This window comes from Hevea brasiliensis, chromosome 9 (assembly GCF_030052815.1).
Source record: "Hevea brasiliensis isolate MT/VB/25A 57/8 chromosome 9, ASM3005281v1, whole genome shotgun sequence".
NCBI lineage: Eukaryota > Viridiplantae > Streptophyta > Magnoliopsida > Malpighiales > Euphorbiaceae > Hevea > Hevea brasiliensis.
In genome coordinates this window covers 2,109,261-2,134,205 of record NC_079501.1, presented here as the reverse complement: position 1 = coordinate 2,134,205, position 24,945 = coordinate 2,109,261, and the positions used below count along the sequence as shown (strand labels likewise).

At 35.7% G+C, this 24,945-nt stretch overlaps 5 protein-coding genes and 1 pseudogene across 8 annotated transcripts; 4 read left to right on the top strand and 2 right to left on the bottom strand.

Annotated features, from left to right (window-relative positions):
* Positions 1-867: 867 nt before the first annotated feature.
* Positions 868-3,441, top strand: LOC110637009 (RING-H2 finger protein ATL7). The gene is made up of 3 exons (XM_021786924.2): positions 868-1,445; positions 2,065-2,162; positions 2,698-3,441. Exons 1-3 carry the CDS (start codon positions 1,287-1,289, stop codon positions 3,044-3,046), a joined length of 606 nt encoding a protein of 201 aa, XP_021642616.1. The 5' UTR covers positions 868-1,286; the 3' UTR covers positions 3,047-3,441.
* Positions 3,442-8,789: 5,348 nt separating this feature from the next.
* LOC110637048 (protein spotted leaf 11) lies at positions 8,790-12,458 on the top strand. 3 transcript variants are annotated; one of them, XM_021786970.2, is made up of 4 exons: positions 8,790-8,948; positions 9,148-9,389; positions 9,584-9,691; positions 10,547-12,458. In XM_021786970.2, exons 3-4 carry the CDS (start codon positions 9,645-9,647, stop codon positions 12,273-12,275), a joined length of 1,776 nt encoding a protein of 591 aa, XP_021642662.2. In that variant the 5' UTR covers positions 8,790-8,948; positions 9,148-9,389; positions 9,584-9,644; the 3' UTR covers positions 12,276-12,458. The 3 variants fall into 3 exon arrangements, with proteins under 3 accessions (XP_021642662.2, XP_021642663.2, XP_021642661.2); XM_021786971.2 differs by having other exon boundaries at positions 8,792-8,948; positions 9,151-9,389; XM_021786969.2 differs by having other exon boundaries at positions 8,794-9,389.
* A 748-nt stretch (positions 12,459-13,206) lies between these two features.
* LOC110637027 (probable xyloglucan endotransglucosylase/hydrolase protein 27) lies at positions 13,207-14,378 on the bottom strand. The gene is made up of 2 exons (XM_021786950.2): positions 14,054-14,378; positions 13,207-13,744 (listed from the first exon to the last, which is right to left on the bottom strand). The coding sequence occupies exons 1-2, from the start codon at positions 14,376-14,378 to the stop codon at positions 13,428-13,430; spliced, it is 642 nt and encodes a 213-aa protein (XP_021642642.2). The 3' UTR covers positions 13,207-13,427.
* A 289-nt stretch (positions 14,379-14,667) lies between these two features.
* Positions 14,668-18,646, top strand: LOC110637026 (protein-ribulosamine 3-kinase, chloroplastic). Its single transcript, XM_021786949.2, has 9 exons — positions 14,668-14,812; positions 15,338-15,491; positions 15,621-15,711; positions 15,823-15,897; positions 15,973-16,061; positions 16,183-16,301; positions 17,323-17,463; positions 17,780-17,856; positions 18,374-18,646. Exons 1-9 carry the CDS (start codon positions 14,707-14,709, stop codon positions 18,518-18,520), a joined length of 999 nt encoding a protein of 332 aa, XP_021642641.2. The 5' UTR covers positions 14,668-14,706; the 3' UTR covers positions 18,521-18,646.
* Positions 18,647-18,963: 317 nt separating this feature from the next.
* Positions 18,964-20,326, top strand: LOC110637028 (uncharacterized). 2 transcript variants are annotated; one of them, XM_058152360.1, is made up of 2 exons: positions 18,964-19,746; positions 20,220-20,326. In XM_058152360.1, the coding sequence occupies exon 1, from the start codon at positions 19,176-19,178 to the stop codon at positions 19,704-19,706; it is 531 nt and encodes a 176-aa protein (XP_058008343.1). In that variant the 5' UTR covers positions 18,964-19,175; the 3' UTR covers positions 19,707-19,746; positions 20,220-20,326. The 2 variants fall into 2 exon arrangements, with proteins under 2 accessions (XP_058008343.1, XP_021642643.2); XM_021786951.2 differs by lacking the exon at positions 20,220-20,326 and adding an exon at positions 19,859-20,062.
* Positions 20,327-22,436: 2,110 nt separating this feature from the next.
* LOC110637068 (two-component response regulator ARR2-like) lies at positions 22,437-24,899 on the bottom strand (annotated as a pseudogene).
* Between the last annotated feature and the right edge of the window lie 46 nt (positions 24,900-24,945).

Here is a 24,945-nt window from a genome sequence, read left to right as displayed (position 1 = left end):
GTTTCCCAATTGGGTTCCTGTTGCGTCAAATTGTCTGGCATAGGTGGAGCTTAACAAGCATTTACAGATCTAGTTGATATTGGAAAGATGCATTTGCAATCAAGGCATCCATCTCTAGTGCTAGAAAAAGACCACAAATTATTATTGAAAATGACAAAACTATTTGGTGGGGGTTTGTTGATGGGATGGCCATCGACTTCTTGTCCATTCCCTTTAATTATAACTTAATTATAGTGGAAGAAGAGCAACTTGAGAATCAAATTTCCTAAGTTTTATTGCGAAGAAAAGTTGATTCAAAGGTGATTTTATGGACCTTCGAATAATGGAACATATGCCTTGTCAGAGCTTTCAAGTATTCTTCTCAGTTGTTATACCAAACATCGAATAATAATAATAGTAGTAAGGAGCAGCTAAAAAAGGCAATTATCCTAGGCTGTCCATCCAATCATGATTGGCAAGGTGTATATGTGAATATAAAACGACATCGTTTAGCTATAAATGGACAAGAAAAGGATCCAATCATAATCCTATCCAGAATAAGTAATAAATGTTGAGAAGGAACAAAAAGGAGAGAAGCAGAGTAACATGCCCTGGAGATTCTCTTCTCTTATCTACTATTTTTTTTTTCTTTTTAAAAAAAAAAAAGAAATTCAGAAGAATGTTTGGTACATAATACCATCTATGGTTATTTTATTTTTATTAATGATAAATATTAATAAAATAAAATTTACTTTTGGTATATATACTTCTTACCGTTTTTAAGACTTTTTGCCGCCAAAACGGACAACCAGCCTCAATCACAACCGTGTGATATAAACGCTCTTAATTTTGTTGGGTCCCCGCTTTACTGTGGACCCCATTGCAGTGCAATTCCAAAGAGAAAGAAAACGAACCGTCTTCTTCTTTTCTTTCCACAGCTCTCCTCTCATCCCTACCATCCGTTCAATGGCCCCCTTCCCTTTGAATCAACTTTGAGTCCACCCAAAGCGATTAGGATTCCATGTGGGTTTTCAATCTTCTTCTTCTTCTTTTTGTGATTTAGTTTTATGCATCTTGGCATTGAACTATTGAAGAATAGTCATTTCTTAAAGGTTCCTGATCTGGGTCTTTGTTACTTCCCTGGTTTTCTGTGTCTTGCATCATCTTAATTGCTCTCGAGCTCGTGGGTCTTCTAATTCCCCTTATTTTTATTTGTCTTGGTCTTGTTGAAGAACTTGGGGTTATTTCTTGCAACTTGTATTTGCGGTTGGACTCGTGAGTACCCGTTGATTTTTGATAGTGAGCAGATGTTAGGTTCAGGGATGAATTTGATCACTACAATTATTGGGTTTGGGATGAGTGCCACTTTTATTGTGTTTGTTTGCACAAGAATAATATGTGGGAGGATTCGAGCGTCCGAATCGAGGCAAATGTTCGAGATTGAGTCTAGGATTGACCTTGAACAGGTATATTTCGTTCTTTGCTATTCCTGCATGTGATGTTATCTTCGAGTTGGCTATGCTTGCTGATGAAATCCTGTGATTTTAGCAGAATAACTTTTCTGTGACTAGTTTTCCACTCCATTAGTGTCTTGTTCACGTGCTACTGGGGTCTGGGGGTGAAGAGCTTTAACCTTGTATGCTAATAAGTAATTACAGAATATTGTACTTGGCTTGGTTTGTCCCTAAATATTGTTAAGCAGCTGTGCCCATTTATTCATTCTATTTTGGTTTTAAATTGATTGGTTGAATAGTAGAAAGAATGCGAGAGGTATAATACCAAAATTTGGAATTCTCATTTGGTATTGATTTGTGTTTGCTCTGCATTCAAATATGAAGAAAGGGCCACCAACAATCACCAATTACTAAATGGCCTTTGCATAGAGATTCCATTGTGTGTACATGGACATTTGATTCCATTGTGTGTACATGCTATTGCCATTAGTAAGTTCAAGCCACTATTTACAAACAAACCGCTTGTGAAATTGGCGATTAGCACATGCCTTCTCTGCTTATTAAGTTGCTCATATCAAAACTTTGAAAGGAGTATTAAGATTCTTTTTAACCTTCTATTTTTATCTGACAGCCAGAACATCGGATTAGTGGCCTTGAACCAGTGCTGGTTTCGGCTATTCCCACTATGAAGTTCAGCCGTGAGGCATTTAGTTCTGTGGAAGATGCGCAGTAAGTTTTGCCACCTTTAATTATGCACTATTTTTGGAGAACTACATTTTTCTTGATTTAGCATATATACTGTTTTTTCTCCTCTTATTGCTGAAGAAGATTTCAGGTCTTTATTAGCCAAATAGGTGTATGCGTTTTAATTTCCTGTTATATTTGTTGAAGATGGCGTTTAACCAGCCGTGCAAATCCTTTACATATTTACTTGAATTGATTTGATCCCTGAGCTGCTGATTTGAGATTCTGCAGCCACTAACAAATATTTAGAATTATTTTTTTCTTGTAATTAATTGTGTTTTTCTTCTTCCCCCTCCTTCATTCAAGTATGTATATTTTGCGTTGTTCTTTCTTCCCTGTTGTACTGAAGTTCCAAACTTGTGTATTCTGTTGTCATTAATAGTTGTTCTGTTAGCTTCATTGCTTTTATTCCAACATATGAAGAGAGTACAGGAACTCCTAATGCTTTTGACTTAAATATACTGATTGATACTTTCTTTCTTGAACGTGGATGAGACTGAGAATTGTCTACTTTCAACAGGTGCTCAATATGTTTAGGAGAATACCAAGAAAAGGAAGTATTGCGCATCATGCCCAAATGTGGTCACAACTTTCATCTGTCTTGCATTGATGTATGGCTAAGAAAACAATCTACATGTCCCGTTTGTCGGTTCCCAATACAAGACTCTTTGGAAACAAAACGTATGAGACAATCGACAATGAGTATGGTCCGGTCTATTGATAGTCCTGAGACCTCAACCGAACACTCTCGCCAATGGCTACTGCCTGGTTCTGAGCGATCAGTGGGGAATGCTAGTCACCAAGGGCATCTTGACATAGTTCCTGCAACTCCAGAACTTGCTCCAGGAGAGTCACAAACAAGGCATTGATAAAGAAAAGAAATTGGTTTAGCAATATATTCTCATCTTGATTCTTGAAAGCTATCATGCTTGTGCTTCAAGCCAATTACTTCACTTTTGGAGCATTGAATTTCCTTACTGGAGTAAGTATATACAACTTTAGATTTTGTGTATATCTGTACATAAAATTCTTCTGATCCTTTGTAGCATGGTACTGAGACCGAGTCCTACTTGTTGTGACACAACCATAATAATCCAGAAAAGTTAAGAAAAAAAAAAAAAAGATCAAACCATCTTTGTCATTTCTTCACACACAAGTGTAGGTAAGAAAAAACTCGTTCAATTTGGAATATTCTTACCCATACCCAGTTGTATTTTATAGTTTGATTTATACATATAATCAACAAGAAATCAATTGGCTATAATTTGAAGTAAAATTTATCATATTTTTGGATAGAATTGTTCATGATTTTAAATTATGTCAATTATAAATTTGAGGAGTATGCACACCTATAACGAGGCAATAATAACTTGAAAATTATTAGCAGCCTATATTTTGACTTCAGAAACACAAGATAGATGTTCTTTTGAATTTCTCCAAATATTTATCTGAGTCTGTCAAAATTTTGAACGTTAGGGGTAAAATCTAAATCTTTCCCTAATGATTAATTGAAAAAGATGATTTCAGCCATATAATTCAAAAGGATTACGCCATTGCTCTCATACTAGATTTATGCCTGGCCAAATGGCTGAATAAGGGATCATTTATAAACCAAAAGCCATGAAATTTTTCTGTTCCATATGAAATAAGATAACTCTAAATCCAATTTGACTTTTCACGTATTCACATATAGATGTAAAAACATCCATGACTTTCATGTTTCACAGCCACGATTATTTTTAAGAGACAAGGCGAACGAATGAACCTAGAAAAGAGTTTGTTACGTGTGAGATGGACTTATTCTAACTTGTACTGATAATTATTAAAAAATTAAGACTAATTAATTAGTTAGTTAGCCATTGTAATCTGTTTAATTCTGTGCAATAATAATTCTAATATTAGGAGAAAATTATGTTGCTTTATGAGTGTACGTTTGGAACTAAGTTGGTGTAGAAAGGCCAATGAAAAAATTAAGAAATAGTAATCTTTTCATTAATTATCATTTATTTAAACAAATGCCAATTTAACACGTCAAAAAAAAGTCTGAGCAATCTGGGAGTTGAAGATTGATTCAACAATCTATATACATACACCATTCACTTGAAGTTAATGATGCAATCAAGACAATGACTAAGAAATTATAGTTTTATTACTTGATATAATCGAAGATCAAAGGAAAATTAATTAAGGACGACAAGTTGTTAAGTGGGTTAACTAATAGGGAAGCATATTAATTCCCATTTCCCTGGATCATCATCATCAATCGAAAATTTCGCAATGGCTCTGGGCGAGGATCAGGTGACTCGAGAACGTGACATGTGTCATTCGGCACGTGTCTTAAGGGGAAAATCCACTCACTAGTTGACAAACTTCTCACTTCCATAGCAGGAGGAATGAAAGGTTAGGGAATCTAAGCCAACCCTTAGATGAGTATTGTCCCAATCTAAGGGCCACCCTTTTCCTTGTTAATACTAAAAACAATGTTTTAGATTCTACTCTAATGCAGCCGTTTGTACGTGTAATCAACGATTATTGGTGGACGTGTCAAACAATTATGCATTCGCTTATTAAGGCTATAGATAGATCATTTTGAATTTCTTTTTCATTAGCGAGCTCATTTTGGATTATTTTATTAGGTCATTCTAATTAATTTATGGATTATAAATTATTTTATATTAAATAAATTATTAGGGAAAATAATAATAAAAAGTAAATAAAACAAATAAATAATAAAATAATGATAGAATTCTCGCAAAAAAAAATGCAATTAATAAATATTTATGCATTTTTAAGGCAAATAATTTTAAAGAAAATAATGAAGATATAACAGGGAAAATAAAATGAAAAATGTGAATTATGTATTAATTATATTTTTTAAAATTTTGTGAGGACATAAATGTGAATTTCTTTTTTGGTAGAGAGGGAGTATAATATTTGCGTAGACAGGTTCACATTTGATTTAATTTATATAAATAATTATTTTTTTTAATAGGCAATTTGGTGGGGAAAATAAAACCAGGGGAAGAGACAAGCTATGGGGATATGGACCCCACAAATGAATAAATCATTCTATCTCCAAGAGCTAAACTCCAAGTTTAACTTCCACGTCACATTCTATTAAACTAACATTGGCGCCGGATTTTTAAAATAGAGGATCCAACGTTCCAAATCAGCCCTTGACTTACTAGCTGGCAAACTTGTCCGCCTTTTTTATGTCTGCTTCCCTCTGTATCTTTCCATAATCAAGCCGTTCTTCTGCTCCCAGCCCTTTTGATTAAGCCGTGGCTCTTGGGCTAATCACACGTTATTTGTAATTAAGCCAATTAAGATGTAGGCAACTGCTCTAGTTGATCGATAATCATGCATGCACGGATGCACCCAATTTGAAGATAAAAACAAAAGAAATAATTGAGATGGGTTTCCAGTATCTCCCAACATTAATTCATCATCATCATCACTTGTTGAAGTCACCTTATAAATAGTGTTAGACCTCCACCCTATTTCCCCCCATGTGGTTTCTACTTTCCACATGCAAGCATAAAACTATTCCCTCCAAGTTTACTTATATCCTCAATATTAAATCTTGCTTGCTACTAGTTAATGGCAGGAGTTGAAACACTAAAGAACCCTGCTGCTGCCACTAAAACTACCAACATGGGGCAACCCAAGAAAGCAACCGCAGCTGTTCGAAGATTTGTTGGAGTCAGGCAAAGGCCATCAGGAAGATGGGTAGCAGAAATTAAAGATTCATCTCAACGTGTAAGGCTATGGCTTGGAACTTATGATACGCCTGAAGAGGCAGCAAGAGCCTATGATGAAGCTGCTCGTGCCCTTCGCGGAGAAAATGCCAGAACCAACTTTGCTTCGGTTAATAGTAATAATAATAATAATAATAATAATAATAATAATAATTCCAACTCCAACACCCTCCAGTCTGGTTCTTCCCCTACAAACGGTGGATTCGTGTCAGAATCTGATGGGAGGCACAGTCTTAGCTTCTCTTCATTAAAGGCTAAATTAAGCAAGAACCTACAAAGCATCATGGCTAGAACAACAGAGAGTAGGTCCACAAAGAATAGAGTAAGCGATCACTTCACTTTCGCTAGTATATTCCACTTTAGGAGCCAACAATACCAAAAGCCAGTGGACATGAAGAACATTGAGAAAGTGGTGCAACCAAGCATCATTGTTCCCCATGTGGCAGTTGATCATCAGCATGAGCCCTCTTCATGGGAAACCGCCAGCGTTTCAGATTGTAGCAACGAATGGATGGGGTTCAGGCAACAGGGGCTCGATTCAGATGGATCGGATATTGGGGAAGTTAGTATTAGTGATCAAAGGCTTATGGACCAAATGATGGGTTGGATAGATGGCCCGGAGATTAGTGCCTGTAGCAGTGAAGGCTCAAGGAGTAAGAGGTTCAAGGTTTCCTCTTCTGTGGTGGTTCCACCAACTTTTAGTGGGTCTCCATTTGGCGGTGATAACTGAAGGCATGATAAACTCTTTTGTGTGGTATAGCTATATGGGCGTAAGCATGCAGCTGCTGTTTTTAGTGATTTTGAAGATGAAGTTGTTCTAAATAAGCATGTACAGTTAAGAGAGTGATAGAAGCTTGGAATATAATAATTAAGATCAATAATGGCTAATTAAGCCATGAGATGGTCTGTTTCTAGTTTCCATTGATCACAATACCAAAGCTTGCCGGTTGCTTGTGTAACTTTTGTTTTAAACAAAAATAGTCAACAAATTAATTTGATTTCTTGTATCGCTTTGGAGCTGGCTAGCCAGGAGGTTGCGGCGCTGCTTGTATTCAACTACATTTACTGTACTTCAAATTGTGCTTATTCAAGCTTAGATATTTAAAAATTTTGGAATTTACCGTATAAAGAAAATGGAAAGGGGCATTGTTTATTTTTATATGGATCCATCAATCGCAATCATGGTTAATTTATGGTAACAATCAAAAGATTGGTACTTTCAAAAACTATTATTATTATATTTATCAAAGATTTTGAGTAATTTCATAACCACATATCATACTTTTATGGGCTCAGAGGCCCATCACATCGATATATCTTAAGAGCAACATCGGGAGCTGGCCGAGCCTTCTATTAATAGGCTAAAAACGAAGCCCACCAAAATATTTAAGTCGCGAAAACAAACCCAACGGCAGTGCTAACGTGAGAAATAATAATAATAAATAATGTGTAACAAAATGAAAGGAAAAGAAAAAATGAAAATAAAAAGAAAATAGAGAAAGAAAAAAAACAGAAGATTATGGAATATTTTTAATATACATAAAAATAATAATTAAAAAAAAATGAAATTTATTTATGATAAAGTAAATGAATCTCATATAATGTATGGTATCCTAGGCAATGATATCCGGGAAATGGCTGAAGATGAATAAGCTAAAAAATGCAAAACCCGAAATTTTGTTTAAAGCCGACAGAAAACAGCGTCACGTTTCAGTCACGCGAGTCGCAGAGACAAGGCTATAAAAAGGCATACACGCGTCGCGTCTTGGTATTTTCGCTCTATCGCCGTCCGGCTGGAAAAATAAATTAAAAAAAAATTTCCTTCTCCTTTTTACCTCATTATTAATTATTTATTTACTTTTTTGTAAAACTCTGTTCCTCACTTTTCCACTGCTTTTCATTTTTTTTTTACATAAAAGTTTTTATTCAGAGTATAAATAGACATAAAATTCATAAAATAAATTACATTAATTTACTCCAATATTTATATTTATAAAAAAAAATTAAAGAATAAAAAGGCTACCCTTACAGAGAGAAATTATTGCCTAAAAAATTATAAAAAAAAATTATTAAATATAAAAATTAATTAATTTTATTAAAATAAAGATATTAAATAATAATTTTTTAAAATATAATAATTAACTAATTAATTTTATTAAAATAAAAAAATTAAATAATTATTTAATTAACATTAAATTTCATTACCTAACAAAAAATCTAACAATCACCCCCCTATTGTTTTATGCTTCTTTTTAATAAAAAAAATTAATGAAATAATTAAAAAATTTAACACATTTTCAAAATATAGAAACTTAAATAGTAATTTTATTAAAATGTAAAAAATAAAAAATAATTGAAAAAAAAACCTTTCTTCTATCATTAATGCTATGATTAAATGACTTTTTTTTTCTAAGTCCTAACAGATAATTTCGCGGATAATTTGAAATTAATGGTAATAATTACATTCATCTTTGTACCCACAACACAACTAAATAAAATCAAATTTAATTTCATATATAAAATATATACTTTCAAAATATTAATTATATAAATAACATTACTATGAATATTTAAAAATTTATTAATAATTATATTTCAATCAGTGTGAATATTACTCTATAGTGGCACTCCGTGAGGACCGCAAACGTCTAGCTGACACGTGCCGCAATGTCAACTGTAATCACTCATGCAAATTGTAACCCGTCCTCACTTCACACGTGGAACCAGCTCGCCACATCAAAAGCACATTCAAATTTCACCCGATCACAACGGTTGAATCCTCTGTACTACCCTTCATCATAGCCCTACGATCATCAATAATGTTCGACATTTAATCCCCCCTGTCTGTCCGTACTCCTCTCGCTCTAGTCTCTAGAAACACAGCAAAGTTAAAATAATGTGTTTTTCTTTCAGCTTTTACAGAATCTTGGCAGACAGGGAGCTCTGACACATCTCCTTCTAGGCGAGGAGATGAGAGAGAAATAATTCTATTCTATGGGGAGATTTGAAGAAGGTTTGATTTTTGAATGTGATTGTGATGGTCACTAAATTATGCATTCTGTGTCTGGTAGTTTTAAAGGTCGAATGGTTTTCAGTTGGGTTTTTCAAACTTCAGCTTTGCTGGGTCCTCCCGAGTCTTGTCTAATTTATTTGCTATTTTTTAAACTGATTTCGACCGTTGATTCTGCTTCTCTGTTGGGCAACAACAACAGCAGCTCATGGGTACTCGTTTAATTTGAGGATCAAACTGAGGCTGATTGCTGATTTTGGAGGTATTACTGTATTCTAGCTTAGAGAGAGACTGAAGTTTGAAGACAAAGCTGTAGGGGTTTGCTGATTCCTTGAAGCATCTTCTGGTTACGATTGAGATCGAGGAGGTCGAGAGGTTTAAAGATCAAGCTATGTGTATTACTTTCTGGAGAAAAGGACAAATTCTAGTTCCTGAGGCTTAAAGGTTGGTTCTCGACGTGGTTTTTGCTTGCATTTTATGATCCCTATTCATAAAAAAAGAAACTTTATTTTTATTTTGTTCTTATCTAACTTTACTTTTTGTATTTGGCCATGTTTTCTTCTAATCATCTTACCTGGTTCTGTGGTGATTAATTCTTTTTATTTTGTCTATGTGTTGTGTGTTTCTTATTGTAACAGAAGATGCTGTAGAGAGGGAGAGAGCAAAATGGAGGCCTTTATCAGGTTCTGGTGACTGTAAATGGTGAAGGGCGCTTTGAATGTTGAGGAAAGTCAAAGCAATTTGAGGTATTTTCTGTTTGGAATAGTTCTTTAATTTATCTTATGACATTGAGTGGGGTTGGTCCATTGATTTCATCTTGATAAATTTAAATACACTCGATATGTATACAACTGTTGATAGAGACTTGTGTCGTCTCTTCAAAGGAAAGTCTCTCTCTTTCTCTCTCTCAATCCATCTCTAGCTATATTTACGAGGATAAAAATGGCAATACGTCTAAGAATCCTGCTTTCATCCCAAAATTGTTCACCGTTGGATATGGATCAGGATGGTCTTACCAAAATCCAGAAGATAAATCTGATGCCAGGTCCTACCTTCTTCACAGTTGAAGAGTAAAGTTTTTCTTTTTTCCCTTCCTACCATGCCCTATAAACCAGCAAAATACCTGAGGTGATATTCAAAAGGGTATTTTGGGTATTTGGAAGAAAACCATTGGCCGACGTTTTTGTTAATGAAACAGCCGAGTTAAAAGTAACTTGCTTTGTTAACATGAGTGGATCCACGATTTTTTTGTTTTCTTTCTGAAAGTTGTTTAGTATCGTCATTATAGTAAATTTAATTTTGGTTGGCATTTAATGATCACATGAAAAAATGGATATTGGCATGACTCGTGTGGGCATCTTTATATAGTCCCTTTTTGATTTTGTTGGTCGGTTCTTGTTTTCAATGAAAACAAAGCTTTGTGTGATCATACAAGAATCTCGAAGCTCTTTGTTTTTTTTTAAACCAGCACCCTTTGTTTATAATTCATATCTGATGATTGCAACTGCTCCTCTGCTTTCGAATTTTCTATGCAAATATCACTTCTTTCTCTTTTCTTCTTAGTTGGGTCACCACGTTGGTTTTTTTTTTCTGTAATTCAGTTGGTGCAGCTTTCTTGACCAATCTGATCCGTACCATATAGAAATCATGGTGGAAGATAGAGAAAAAGAAGTTATAACAGATATTCAATCAGTTGAAGACTGGTTATCACATGCTCAAGAGCTTGTTCCCTTGGCACTTGATAAGGCCAAAGCTGTAAAGGGGTTTCCTGGCAGATGGAAGATGATAATTTCCAAGTTGGAGCAGATCCCCTCACATTTATCTAACTTGTCGAGCCACCCTTGCTTCTTCAAGAATGCACTTTGCAAAGAGCAATTGCAGGCTGTGTCAAAGACGCTGAAAGAAGCAATTGAATTGTCAGATTTATGTAACAGTGAGAAATATGAGGGTAAACTTAGGATGCAGAGTGATCTTGATGGTTTATCTGGGAAATTGGATTTAAATTTACGAGATTGCGCACTTTTGATCAAGACTGGGGTGCTTGGTGAAGCTACTTTGCATTTGGCTGCTGCTGGTTCATCAACAGAACCCGAGGCTGCCATTCATAGCAATATAAGGGAATTGCTTGCTCGGCTTCAGATCGGGCACTTAGAGGCCAAGCACAAAGCTCTTGACAGCCTCATTGATGTCATGAAAGAAGATGAGAAGACCGTTTTGGCTGTTTTGGGCATAAGCAATATTGCTGCTCTAGTCCAGCTATTAACTGCAACCTCTCCTCGTATCCGGGAAAAGGCTGTTACTGTAATCTGCTCGCTTGCAGAATCTGGGAGATGCGAGAATTGGCTTGTTTCTGAAGGTGTGTTGCCACCGCTAATACGGCTTGTTGAGTCAGGTAGCACAGTGGGCAGAGAGAAAGCTACCATCTCGCTCCAGAGATTGTCAATGACAACAGAAACAACTAGGGCAATTGTTGGACATGGTGGGGTTCGACCACTGATTGAAATCTGTCAAACTGGTGATTCAGTATCACAGGCTGCAGCTGCTTGTACTTTAAAGAACATATCAGTTGTACCTGAGGTTAGACAAAATTTAGCTGAAGAAGGGATTGTGAAAGTCATGATCAATCTCCTTGATTGTGGAATTCTACTAGGATCCAAAGAATATGCTGCAGAATGCTTGCAGCATCTCACTGCCAGCAATGACAATCTAAGGAGAATTGTTATTTCAGAAGGCGGAATCCGAAGCCTATTGACGTATCTAGACGGTCCATTGCCCCAAGAATCTGCAGTGGCAGCATTAAGGAATTTGGTCACCTCAGTTTCTATGGAATTGTTGGTGTCTCTTGGTTTCCTCCCTCGCTTGGTTCATGTCCTTAAATCTGGATCATTGGGTGCACAACAAGCTGCTGCATCTGCGATTTGTCGGGTTTGCAGCTCAACTGAGATGAAAAAATTGGTGGGTGAAGCAGGATGCATTCCTCTGCTTGTCAAATTGCTTGATGCTAAATCATACAGTGTTAGGGAGGTTTCGGCACAAGCAATTTCAAGTTTGGTGATCTATTCACAGAATTGCAGAGAAGTTAAAAAGAATGATAAAAGTGTGCCAAATCTGGTCCAATTGCTTGACCCAAGTCCACAAAACACTGCAAAGAAGTATGCTGTGTCCTGCCTAACATCTCTTTCTTCAAGCAGGAAATGTAAAAAGCTGATGATTTCCTATGGAGCAATTGGGTACCTCAAGAAGCTTACTGAGATGGACATCCCAGGGGCTAAGAAGCTGCTTGAGCGGTTGGAAAGAGGGAAATTAAGAAGTTTGTTCAGCAGAAACTAGAGGAAAAGTTGTACCCTTCTTTTGTATGATAAAGTTTTAATTTTTTTTTCCTCCATGTAATCTCTGTTTCATTTTCTGTATGAAACAATGTAGTGAGTGATGAAGATGAACTGCAGCTCATAAACTGCAATCTGTGCAATCAATCTTATATTTATATAAATATGTAAGACTTCCCAGTGTGTCTTCTTTCCTCTTAACCTGAACTCAAACGTCATTGAAATTGTTAGTTCGGTAATTGTGGGCCAAAGTTCTTCTATTTTTCTTGAATTTTGCAATGAATTATCCTGCTAATGATAGAATGCTGAACTACTTACTAAATTAAAATAAAGGTCAAATTTGACTTCCAACATTCACATTGGTGTTGCCTTGCAATTTATATATTAATAATGCAAATCATATGTCTATTTATTTAATATGATTAAAAATAAATTTATACATATTGAAACTTAAAATTTTTTAAAAAATGACATTTAATTAATTAATCTTAATATTTAAATATATCCATTAAGAATAGTTTAATTGATTTTTTTTTACTTATAATAAAAATCTTGAATTCAAATTTGATTGAATCTCCATTAAAAAAATTTTAATATTTAAATATAAATATATTAATTTAAATAAAAAAAATAAAATATCATACATAAAATGACAATACAAGTATGACTTAAAGGGTGTTTAATTCACCTTTTAAGTTGACAACTTTTAAAAAATAAAGTTATTAATTATAATTTGTATTAAGTCTATTTTTAAAATTATTTCTTATGAACTAATAACTGATTTAATTTTATTTTTTTATTTAGATCCTATTATCCTTTTTCATATTAATCAAAAATCAATATTATTAATATTATTTATTTTTATCTTTTTCATTTACAATCCAGTGAAAAATGCCAAAAAATCATTATGAAACACAACTAAAAGTCATTCAGAGTAGCATCAATAAACATTTTGAGCATTTTGAGTGGAATAGTTTAGTCTATTTTACAGAATTATAAGAAGGAATAGTCATTCAAATACACAACTCACCAAATCAGAAGCTCAGATGAGCAGAAAATGGATAATTGTACCAAATAGTTCATTTAGAAGTTGTACGTAAACATCCGGAGGACCGCCAATCACTTATTCTCAATTCAGTAAAATGCAGAACCAAGATTAAGAATCAGAGGAACACTCCACTGCTGTCCCAACGGGCACACGAATATCCTTATAGAGGCAAACATAAGGTGCATCACTTCCCACATAAGTCCCAGCCCACCTGCCCTCAGCAATGTAGCTTGCATCCCAAACTGAAGCATACAAGAACATGGGTTTCTCAGGAAAAGTCACACCGTCCTTTCTCTCCTCTTTTCTCACCACCTTCCCATCAACAAGCCACTCTATTGAATTTGGACTCCACTTGATTACATACTCGTGAAACCCATCAGAGCAATCAAACCCCAGATCGTGAATTTGTTCTCTGTTCCCAGTCCCTGCATATAACAAATTTTGTTTTAATCATAACAAGAACAATCTTTCTCCTTCAACGTGTTGCGATGCTATAAGAAGTCATATCCCCCTGAATAACAGAAGCATCAGGAAGTCCATAAATATTCATCCAAAACCATTACCATGAGAGATTAAAAATCGCAAGTTCGCCAAAATATAGTAGATTCGATTACGATGCCCATCCCAAATTGCCAATAGAGTTAATCTTTCAACAATATACAATAAATATTGTTAAAATATAGAATTGACTAAAATGCACACACGAAAAGAAGTAAAAGCTGAAGATTTGTAACCTGTAGTGAAGTAGTTAGTTTGCACAATGGTCTTGTCCTTGCCTAGGAACTCGAAGTCGATCTCGTCCTGAGATTTGTCACCTTCAAGAGACGAAAGATAAATGTTGAAATTGAGGCCACTGGTGTTGCCTTGAGGACATTGGATGAGGGAACTGAAGGTGCCATAGAGGAAGCGTGTGGTGCTGCGCCACCGAGCCCCACCGCGGTGATCATAGGTGAGGGTGATGGAGTTGGACACGGGGCAGTGGGTGCATGCCTCTGGGGTATAGTCTATGGCGATCTGCTTCATGGGTTGCGTCTCATGGTGGAGAGCTGGATCGGCCATTTCGATCTGTCAGTCGCGTCTCCGATCAGCGAATGATTGACCAAATTCTCAATTTGGGATTTCAGTTAAAAGCCTTTGGTTGTGGCTAAACGATGTCGTGCTGCAATCTCATTGGTCAGCAAGAAAATGGCGGTGAAATGGTCCTATATCCATTTAGGATAAAGTTAGTAGGTTCAAGCATTGGTTTACCCTAAGATAGGGTTACATGAATCCTATCACCAAACATACGCAATGCCACTGCAAGGTTGGTCTCTGTCTTTGTTGAAGTAGAGCCACTCAGAAGTGGACACCCAAGCGGTGGCGAGGAAAGGAATAGCGGGAAGAGATAATGGTGGCATTACACGTGGGCATTATCTCTTTCAATTCTTGCTTTCCTTGTCTGCCTGGTTCTCGTCTCCTCCGACTCCGCTTCACCAAACGCAAATCATCTTCCGGTAAGTAAACAATTGCCACTATATTTTGATTTCCTCAGCATTTTACGATTGTTAGGAAGGACTAGATTGTGGCTCTTAAGGGAACACTCCTCAGTCCTCAGTACTTCATGCCGTGGTCTTTTGGGCAATTAGTATTTGTAGTCAAATGGGTAGTTTACTTGTTTTCAGCTAAGCGGGTATTTTTCCAATTTTGTTATGGCCTCACTTGCGGCCCATGTTCGCTTGATTGGAACATGGGTTTATTTCATTATACTTGAAGAAGACAGGTTTGCCGATTCTGGTATGTCAATTTGATTGGATCGAGCTGTCATGGTTTCAATGTACAGCTTTTTGTGAAATGAGAAATTACCCGGCATGGATTTGACAGTTTCTTCTTTTTATCTCTGCTATCTTCATTTTTGTTGTAATTGATCTATTAAAAGCTATCTTGCTATGAAGTGGTCTGTTTATGTGTTTATGCTCTAAGTTCTTATTGTAGGACGATTTAAATTTATTGCTAATGCCCAAGTTTTTGATATCTATCAGTTGCTGCCATGAGTGAGGATCCAATCCGTGAATGGATTCTGTCAGAAGGAAAGGCAACTCAGATTACAAAGATAAGTTCTATTGGTGGTGGTTGTATCAATCTTGCAAGTCGTTACGACACTGATGCTGGTTCTTTCTTTGTCAAAACAAATAGGTATCTTACATATTTTATAGCATTGAATCTCATTATCACTCAAATAACTTCCATGGTAGTGCATTGTTGCTTTAGATTTTCATATGTCAAGTGAATTAGAACTTTATAACTGTTGAGATGCTGGATTAGGAGTATTGGACCATCCATGTTTGAGGGGGAAGCTCTTGGCTTAGGAGCCATGTATGAAACCAGAACAATCCGTGTACCTAAGCCATTTAAGGTGGGAGGGCTTAAGCTTATTCTTTTACTGTTGCCATTTTTCTTACAATTATTCAATTTATCTCATTCTTCACATGGGGAGATAATCTAAGTGTTTTATTAAGCATTGTAGGTTGGACCCCTACCAGCAGGAGGATCTTACATCATTATGGAATTTATTGAATTTGGTGCATTTAGAGGGAATCAGGTTGGTGGAGAAACTTCAGTTGACTGATCAATGGCGATTTTTAGTTTGACTTCTTAACTGTTTACCCATCCCCAGTCTGTCCTAGGAAGGAAGCTCGCTGAAATGCATAAAGCTGGGAAATCTGAAAAAGGCTTTGGATTTGATGTTGATAATACAATTGGCAGGTGCAATCGTTCAGAGCACTATCATTCTTATCATTGTTCACTTTTCTTGCATATTTTTAAAAATGATGGATAATAAACTTAACACTTGCTGAGTTATAACAAATTCAAATCCAATTTGCAGCACTCCTCAGATAAATACATGGACATCAGATTGGATTGAGTTTTATGGAGAGCATAGACTAGGTTACCAACTAAAGTTGGCATTAGATCAGTATGGTGATACAAGCATTTGCCAAAAAGGTTAGTTTTGTACTTTTCCTTGACATAGTTATCTTGTAACTTAATTACTTGTTTTAGATACATTTTCAGAGATGAGAAACATGCTAAATTGCTAATATGATTACCAGATAATTCATGAAAACAGATATGGTCTTGGATTGCAATTTATTATCAATTGTAACTCATTATCTTTTCTTTGGTGAAATCATGCATTTGCCTTTCTAATAAGATTTTGAAATGCGAAAGAAACTAATTTCAATGGCTGTTTGACTAATCATCTAAGGGAGGTCTTCCCTAAGGGGTGGCAATTCGGGTTGATGGGTCGTGTTCATGTCGTGTCAACACGCGACATGAATACAATTAAAGTCGACACAAACACGACACGATTAACAAATTGTGTCAAAAATTTAAATACGAACACGACCCCATTCTATTATACGGGTTACACGACACGGTATAATTAATATTAAATTGTATTAGATGTATTCAACACTACACAATTCATTTAACACGAAATGACCCATTTAACATGATTTGATACAACTTAACCCATTTAACACGCTATATGAGTGGGTTCATGGGTCATAGTGGGTCAAATGGGTTAGTAGGTCACGAGTTAACACGTGACATAAATATTGTATCGTGTTATAAACGTGTCAAATCAGATTAACCCGTAACACGACACGATTATAACCGTGCCATAAATGGGTCGACACGAATTCGACACGAACACTAATAAGTTTAACCCAAACCCTATATTTTTATGTCGTGTTCGTGTCGTGTTCGTGTCGTGTTCATGGGTCGTGTCTAAAATTGTCACCCCCAGTCTTCCCTCATAAACTGATGTCATTGAACCATGAAAATATGCTTTTGGATCAAGCACTTCTCATCACTCTTGCAATATTTCCTTGGATACTAAAAGCTGAAAAGTGAATTGTTTAGATTGAAGTGCCTTTTATTACGTGAAATGCCAGATTTTTAAGTAGTTTCTGAAAGTGACATTTGTTTTTTCTGGGATCATTATTTGATGTATAATTAACAGGACAAAGACTTGTTAAGAACATGGCACCTTTGTTTGAGAACATAGTTATAGAGCCATGCTTGCTTCATGGAGACTTATGGAGTGGGAATATCAGCTCTGACAAAAATGGCGAGCCTGTTATCCTTGACCCAGCATGTTATTGTAAGTTTGATATGCTATATCATTGTGTGGCAGGAGGGTTAATTCTAGAGTGTATGCTCACCCATGCACACATATGGATGTATGGTGTATGCATGCAATATATAATGCTTATAGATTACCATTGCTGAATTAGATTCCTGCTGCAGAAAAAATATGAAAGAAAATATCAGTTTCAATAACTAATAGCGATGAAATGCTAACTCAAGAAGATTAGAAATAGTGTTATTATTCTTAGATGCTATAACCGTGAATTTCCTACAAAAGCTTCTGCTTCAATGACTAATGCTTTGTGTTTGTTGCTTTTATTAATCTACAGATGGGCATAGTGAGGCAGAATTTGGAATGTCATGGTGTGCTGGTTTTGGAGGATCATTCTACAATGCTTATTTTGAGGTATATCTGTTTCCATGCAGATGAGGGCCTCATGAGTTATAAGAATATGGTGCATTATATTTTCTTTTTACCGAAAACCATTACAATGTCTCCCTCTTGTTAAGTGAGTAATAGACCTCGCCTGAGGCTCAACAACCATAATGCCTTGATCTTGTTTCTAACAGCCCTTCTATTCTAACCTCAACGCGAGGCATGCCTTGGCAGGGGTCTATGGTGCAGGCTAAGGCAGGCAGTCATACCTACCATGATTTTAGATAGGATTCACCATGATTTTAACTAATATGGCATTTGTAGATTGGACGGGTACATATTCCCGAGTGTAGATAAGTATTTTCTGGCAGTCATATGCATACTTGAGAAAAGGATAAAGTATTATAAATTTCTTCCCTGTTTAAAATGTCCAACATGGATGGCTTAAACTCCAATCAGGAGGCCCTGTTGTACTTGTACTGCCTTAATGTCTGTTTGGATTTGAATCATATTATCATTCTGATTGTGCTTATTTTCTTTTTACCAGGTGATGCCAAAACAACTAGGGTTTGAGAAAAGGAGAGATCTTTATATGTTGTATCATTACCTGAACCATTATAATCTTTTCGGTTCTGGATATAGATCATCGGCGATGTCAATAATAGATGACTATCTGCGGCTATTAAATGTGTAATTGGGTACAAGAGAAGTGTATGCATTTGTATAGGCTTTTTGTTGTTGAACTCTTGTTTTAAACAATTTCAACTCCATCTTTCTGTTTTAAGCAATATAATATATGCCCAAAGATCTTTACATTCTATCCCTTCTCTAAAGAGAATCCCAGCAATGTATTCTCGATGATAGGCTTCCAGGCACTGCCTCTGGTCTTCTTTTAAGTAAAAAAAAAAAAAAAAAAACCAAATATCTTCTTTTCTTGGAATTTTCTTTTCAGAAATTATTATTATTATTGAATTTTTTACTGATCGTGATTACGTTCAACCCTACAAATGAACAAGTTAAGATTAGTTTTTAAAAAGAATTAAAGAATGTTTAAAAAAATAAATGAAGAATGGATTTAAACTTTCTGTAAGTAATTATAATACAAACAATACAATTTAAGCCACGCTTGATTTCTTTTGGTCGGAAAAACCCACATGATTTCCAGAAATTTTAGATGGAACTTTCTAGAACCATTGATCCAGAATTCCCTTTACACAAATTAAAAGCTAAAATTTATGTAGAAAAAAAAAAGATAAATTAAAAAGAAACACTTTTGCCTGAGAGGACAAATCGTCCTCTGGTCATCCTCAGCCGAGTCCACTGTTAAGGAAAGGACAGGCCCAAAGAACATGGCATCAGAAGCGCCACCGGTCCCATTGCCTGATCTCATACTGTCTTTAGAGCAAGCAACACTCATGGCTAAACAACTCCCTTCCACCACTGACCCAACCCACCTCCTTCAAATTTACTCCTCTCTCCATCAAGCCCAGCACAATCTCTCTTCATTCATTTCCCAAACCCAATCTCCTCTCTTCCCTACTCCACCTCCACAAGCCGCGGCCCCTGAGAACTCTCTATCCTTAGCCACTGGAGCAGGCGGCGCCGCTGCTGAAGATGATAGGGACGAGCCGATGATGCAAGTAGGTGATGATGATTATGAAGCTGTAATAGAAGATAATTGTAAGGCAACAATTGACAAGGTGGAGGAGAAGATGAGGGATTGCTTTATCAAGAATAAGAGGCCCAAGCGGCGGCTTTCTCCATCCTTGGTAGAGGAGGAAAGGAGGTTGGTTGATGACGGGAATGCTAGATTAAACGGTTTTGATCCTCATGGGACCAGATTAAGGGCTCTGGATCTTATCTACCAGTTTCATGCCTGAAATTTCTTCTGGGTTGTGAAAAAACAAAGCACAAACAGAGGCAAGTAGCGTGTGACTTTCTGTTGTATGATTGATCATGGAGTTACAAATTATTTTTTGTTGAATTTTGATTTTTTTTTAATTTTTAATTTTTAATTTTCTTGTTTGTGCAGTTTCTAGGATTCTATATGAAAATATTAAATTTGTGATCCAGTGGAAACAAAACGTGACCTAATTTCGTTTATTCATAATCAGTAACGGGATTTAGTTCCCTGCTATAATACTATTATTATGGGTTTGGTGGACTAACGGATTTGTATTCTCTAGTTGGATACTGTTTATACTCTTCTAATATCTGCAAAACATGATTCGCCTCATGACCAATCTCATTTTATTTCATCCTCTGTTACATCTCATTTTCAATGATCTTTCATCCATGAATTATCACTGTTAAACGTTTATTTGCTTCAACTGATTGCTCAACTCTGGTTTTCATAAACCGTGTCTTCTGTTGTTGATCTCCTGCAACTTCAGCAATGAGGTATAGGAGACGGTCTCTACTAGCCTGTTTCACGGGGCATGTTCAAGAACTTGATTTCCAAAAGCCATGATATGGTGGTACCAGTTATACCCTTACAAGGTAAGCTCCTCTGGTCTTGACCACATGATGAGCAGTGAAATTGTTGAAGTCAGTACTTAAAACATAAAAGAAGTAACTCCTAACCTAAAGTGAGTGATAATTATCAGAAAATAAAACATAATATACACTGTTTACTGCATTTACAGTGGCTGAAAGACCAACATTTTCAAGAGCTTCTTCAATTTCAGGGGATGTGCATGTGTGCTGAAGTGATCTTCGCAACATATTGCGTTCCCATTAAATGCAGAATTCACCTATATCAAAGAAGGGGCTTGATTAGTGTAAGAGCCTAAAATGAATTCTCAATAAAAGATAGAACTTTTTCATGAGCCATGGTTAAAAATATCCCAAGTTAGGAAGGTGGTCTAGCAAGGAACTTCTATTTTACAAGTACAATAAGTTGTGAATTAGAAAGGAAACAACCATTGAGAAGAAGCTTTTAATAGAGGAAACTGCTGGATAATCTATAGCTTGCTTTAGTTTAAATGTAACAAAAGCTGCATCAATCTACCAAAATGAAAAACAAAGAAAGTAAGAAGGGGATGATTTTTAAAAACAAAGAAAGGAAGAGGAAGCTGATTAGTGTAAGGGCTACGATTTTTTCTGAAAGCTCAGAAGTGCCATGCTTGATAACAGACCATTTCAAACAGATTTTACATTGCCAAGGTACCTGAATAAAAGTTGACAAAGATGTTGATGTGTCGGTGTTCTGATGTTCTCAAGGATGATTCAACCAAACGCATAGCTGTCTCTCCTGAAATCATTAAATAATGCCAGTTAACTTTAGTAAAAGGTGTAGTTTATCCAGCAATTTGTCAAAGAGAATCCAATCTCATTTTATTCTTTGTTAAGAAAATATTACTAATTTTTTGAAACATTTAAGAATTAGGACTTTAATTCAAATAAAATTTTTAAATCTTCCCATAGACAAGTTGTTTTAATATTAGCATTCATCTTATTGTCCATTCCCTGCGCCTGACTGTGATCCACTAAAAGAACTGAGGTTAGAATTTATACTCCTCAAACACAGAGTGTCTACAAAATACCTCTTCTAGAGCATAACAATATGCACAGAAGAACGTTAGTCAAACTGTCAAAGATCCAGCGCCGGGTCCAATTTCAAGAACCAAATCTCCCTCTTGAGCGTTACCCGCACAAGCAAGTTGCTTGTTAACTTCAGAATTCAACATGTAATGGGTATACATGAATCGGTACCATTTCTTTTCCAGCTTTTAAACGTATCAAAAGAATTGTGGAAAGAGAGAGAGAGATTTATGAAAGGCGGAAAGAGGAATAGAAAGCCTGGCCAAGAGATTTGCTGCGTCTGCGGCCTCTGGATATGAGAGCTCTGAGTGTGGCGTGGTAATTGTTTGGGCTTCTCTTCGCGCCACAAGTATTGGTTAGCCTCCGTCTTTGTACGTCAGCTGTCCCATTGTACGCCGGGATTGAATGTTTCACTTTCACTCTGCCCCTGGGTTTTGGAATAGCAATTGGTCTTGTGCTCCCCGCATGACTTATGGTGCTCAAAATTTCTAAATCTAATGGCCATTTATATATATAAGGGCTTTATATAAAAATAAATTTAATAATTATTAATATTTAATTTATATAAAATCAATTAAATATATACATAATTAAAATAATAATAATATATAAATATATATTTAATTTCTTTAATTTAAATATAAAATCGGATTTATAGCAACATCATTTTTTATATAATTTAAATTATTTTAAATCCCACCTTAATATTTAAAAAGTAAAATTAATTTTCAAATAATATACAATTAAAAGAAAATAATCTATATTTTAATATTCACATTTCTCGATCTTTTTTACAATTTTTATTGATTTATTTACAATAATTTGATATCCAACAAGAACAAAATAACTATTACAACCAACAGCAAAACAGAATAACTACTACAACAACTGAAATTACATTCTAAAACAAAGATTGAATCTTTTTCTGCTCATCCCATGTCTAAATTCAAAATATCAGATTAATTTAGGCTGAATTATTGGTTTACCAGAGATCATTACAAGCCTTTGTCATGAAACATTTGATTAGGCCATGTTCCTGTATCAAACAGGCCACTTATTCCTCCTCTTTAAGCCCCAAAAATGTCATCTTCTTCTTGCTCCCATATCAGTGGTGGTGGAGAGAGTGGGCTCCAGGAATTGTTGATGCTGCTCTAAGGGATTCACCAGAAATTCTATGCCATCAGATGTGCTTTCGAATCCTGAATTTCCTTCATTTAACAGCTCGAGAAATACTTCCCCGTTATCATTTCTCATTTGGCCAAAGCTTCCCAACTCCTCATTAGTATTGATCCTAATTCTAACATGACTACAACTGGTATCAGTAAGGTGTATCTGATCATTCTGTGGAACCGGCTTCCCACATTTAGGAATTGAAATATAACAATGGTTTGAGGATACATGAAATGGATAATTTGCACAACCAAGGGAAGATAAGCACATGGAACCATTGAGATTCTTCTGATTCTGAACATGGCTTCTGAATCCTGGTTGACTTGTCTTCAACAATTGTGGATTCAGGAATTGGGAAGTTTCTCTCTGTAGATTGAATGATGAAAGATGGTAATCTCTGAGCATGGTCTTTTTGATTGCATCTTGTTCCCGTTTCAAATAAAGACGATATTTCTGGAAACAACAGCATTTGTAAGAAAATCAATGAAAAAAGGCATCAAACTTGAAATCAAGCGATGCCTGCACATGCACATCCTCCAGGAACAGGACACTGGAAGAACAAGATTTTCAAGAATTATTAACAGCGAAAAAAACCTGCAAATGGCTTGAAATATTTTCTTTCTTTAGCCCCGGGACATTCATATGCTTAAGTATTTTCCTTGGATGAGCACCTAAATTGAAAAATAAGATAAAAAAAGAGTTCAAATATCGTTATTGTCAAAAATTGAAGTTATTCAAGCATGAAAACTCTTACGATCAATGCCTAATATCCTGATGGCTTCCAAGAATCTGTCGTGCAGTTCATTAGTCCAAATTAGCATTGGCTTCTTTCGAACGGTTGACTTGACGCTATCTTCCTCCCTATCTTTATCCATGTCTTCTTGCTCTTTTCTTTTGCCTTTCTGGGCACTCTGTTCCCAAGCATCTAAAAACAATAGGCACTCTGAAGGCTTACCATTTTCAGATGATTCCTCTTGAAAGCTCTTTGATCCTTCTGTGGCTGCATTTTCCTCCAGCTTCTTCATAATTGAAAACTGCCAAAGGCTTTTTATATCGTTCATGGTAATCGGCTTCAAAAGATAAAAAACTGCCCCTTTGAACAGACAGCCTAAAATGGCATTCTCATTGTTATCTGCTGACAAAACTGCAAAAGGGATGAAACCCCAACCAAAATCTTACAGTGTCAGAGGATTCAAGTGCGCAATCAAAGAACGAAGAACGGTGACAATCAAGGATGTTACCTACCAACAATGGGCAAGCAGGAGATTTCTCCTATTGTTTCAAGAAGCTCAAATCTTTCCATATCAGGTAAGTGAACCTCTGTCAGAATGAGGTCAAGATCATTTTGTCTCTCCTGTAAAATCCTCAATGCATCAGTAGCTCGTGTAGCAGTCATGACTGCAAGTGAAAATAATGGATCTGTTAGAAGTGAATCTAAGACAAGAAAATGAAATGATCGCCATTACATACCTTTATATCCAAATGTATGAAGCATCCTTGATACAATTGCAAGACATGTAGAATCACAATCCACGACCAAGATGCTGATACATGTAGCAACTGTTTCAGTATTTTCGCAAGTGTGAAGTGACACAACCTGCTCATTAATCACGTTACGTGAACAACTTGATCTGCGAGAAAACATTATAATTTTAATTTGTTTGAACTCACACAACTTTGGGTGAGAGAGACGCCCTTTATTTAATGATTTTTCAGATTGTTAATGTTAGTTAAGTATTCTATTGCACACAGAGATGGTAAACTTCAATTTCACACCAGAAGGCCTTTTGTATGGAGAACCTCTAGTGTATTGGAAATTCTCAAGCATCTAAGATAACAATAAATGGTCTACGAAAGTCTACCACCTAAGATAAGAAAAAAAATCTGAAAAGGAGATACAGGCTTCATTACCATTAATAAATCTATGAAAGTCAATTAGAATAATTGACCTGCCATTTATCTTTATTAAGGCTGCCATATACAGAGTGTTGGATAACAGTCCAGATCAGTAAACAATAAGTTCCCATATAATCTTTCAAATTAGCCGTATAGACATAATCTTTTCATACATAGCACATACAGAAATGCCTTTAATAAGAGTCCAGATCAGTAAATAATAAGTTCCCATATAATCTTTCAAATAGGTTGTATATACATATTCTTTTCATGCATAGCATATAAAGAAATACCTTTAATAAATTACCTTCTATTACCTCAAATTACTCTGGTTTATTTGATGCCAATCCCTTTCTTGCATATTCGTGATATTAACCTGAAAAGAATGAGATCCATGCTAGCAAAGAAAGGAATGCAAGCTGATTGAGTGATTGATATCTCAAGAGTTTCAGACCTGTGTCAATCAATCATAGAAACAATGAAAAACAAAATCCATAACTAGATACGAAT

Excerpts from the sequence above, each read along its gene's own strand:
- LOC110637027 (XM_021786950.2), bottom strand. The coding sequence starts at position 14,378 with ATGGCCGATCCAGCTCTCCACCATGAGACGCAACCCATGAAGCAGATC. Across the intron at positions 13,745-14,053 it reads AACTAACTACTTCACTACAG|GGACTGGGAACAGAGAACAA; the intron begins GTTACAAATCTT and ends TGTTATATGCAG.
- LOC110637048 (XM_021786970.2), top strand. The coding sequence starts at position 9,645 with ATGGTGAAGGGCGCTTTGAATGTTGAGGAAAGTCAAAGCAATTTGAG. Across the intron at positions 9,692-10,546 it reads GAAAGTCAAAGCAATTTGAG|TTGGTGCAGCTTTCTTGACC; the intron begins GTATTTTCTGTT and ends TCTGTAATTCAG.
- LOC110637009 (XM_021786924.2), top strand. The coding sequence starts at position 1,287 with ATGTTAGGTTCAGGGATGAATTTGATCACTACAATTATTGGGTTTGGG. Across the intron at positions 1,446-2,064 it reads CTAGGATTGACCTTGAACAG|CCAGAACATCGGATTAGTGG; the intron begins GTATATTTCGTT and ends TTTATCTGACAG. Across the intron at positions 2,163-2,697 it reads AGTTCTGTGGAAGATGCGCA|GTGCTCAATATGTTTAGGAG; the intron begins GTAAGTTTTGCC and ends TACTTTCAACAG.
- LOC110637028 (XM_058152360.1), top strand. The coding sequence starts at position 19,176 with ATGGCATCAGAAGCGCCACCGGTCCCATTGCCTGATCTCATACTGTCT.
- LOC110637026 (XM_021786949.2), top strand. The coding sequence starts at position 14,707 with ATGGTGGCATTACACGTGGGCATTATCTCTTTCAATTCTTGCTTTCCT. Across the intron at positions 14,813-15,337 it reads CAAACGCAAATCATCTTCCG|TTGCTGCCATGAGTGAGGAT; the intron begins GTAAGTAAACAA and ends GATATCTATCAG. Across the intron at positions 16,062-16,182 it reads GTTGATAATACAATTGGCAG|CACTCCTCAGATAAATACAT; the intron begins GTGCAATCGTTC and ends TCCAATTTGCAG.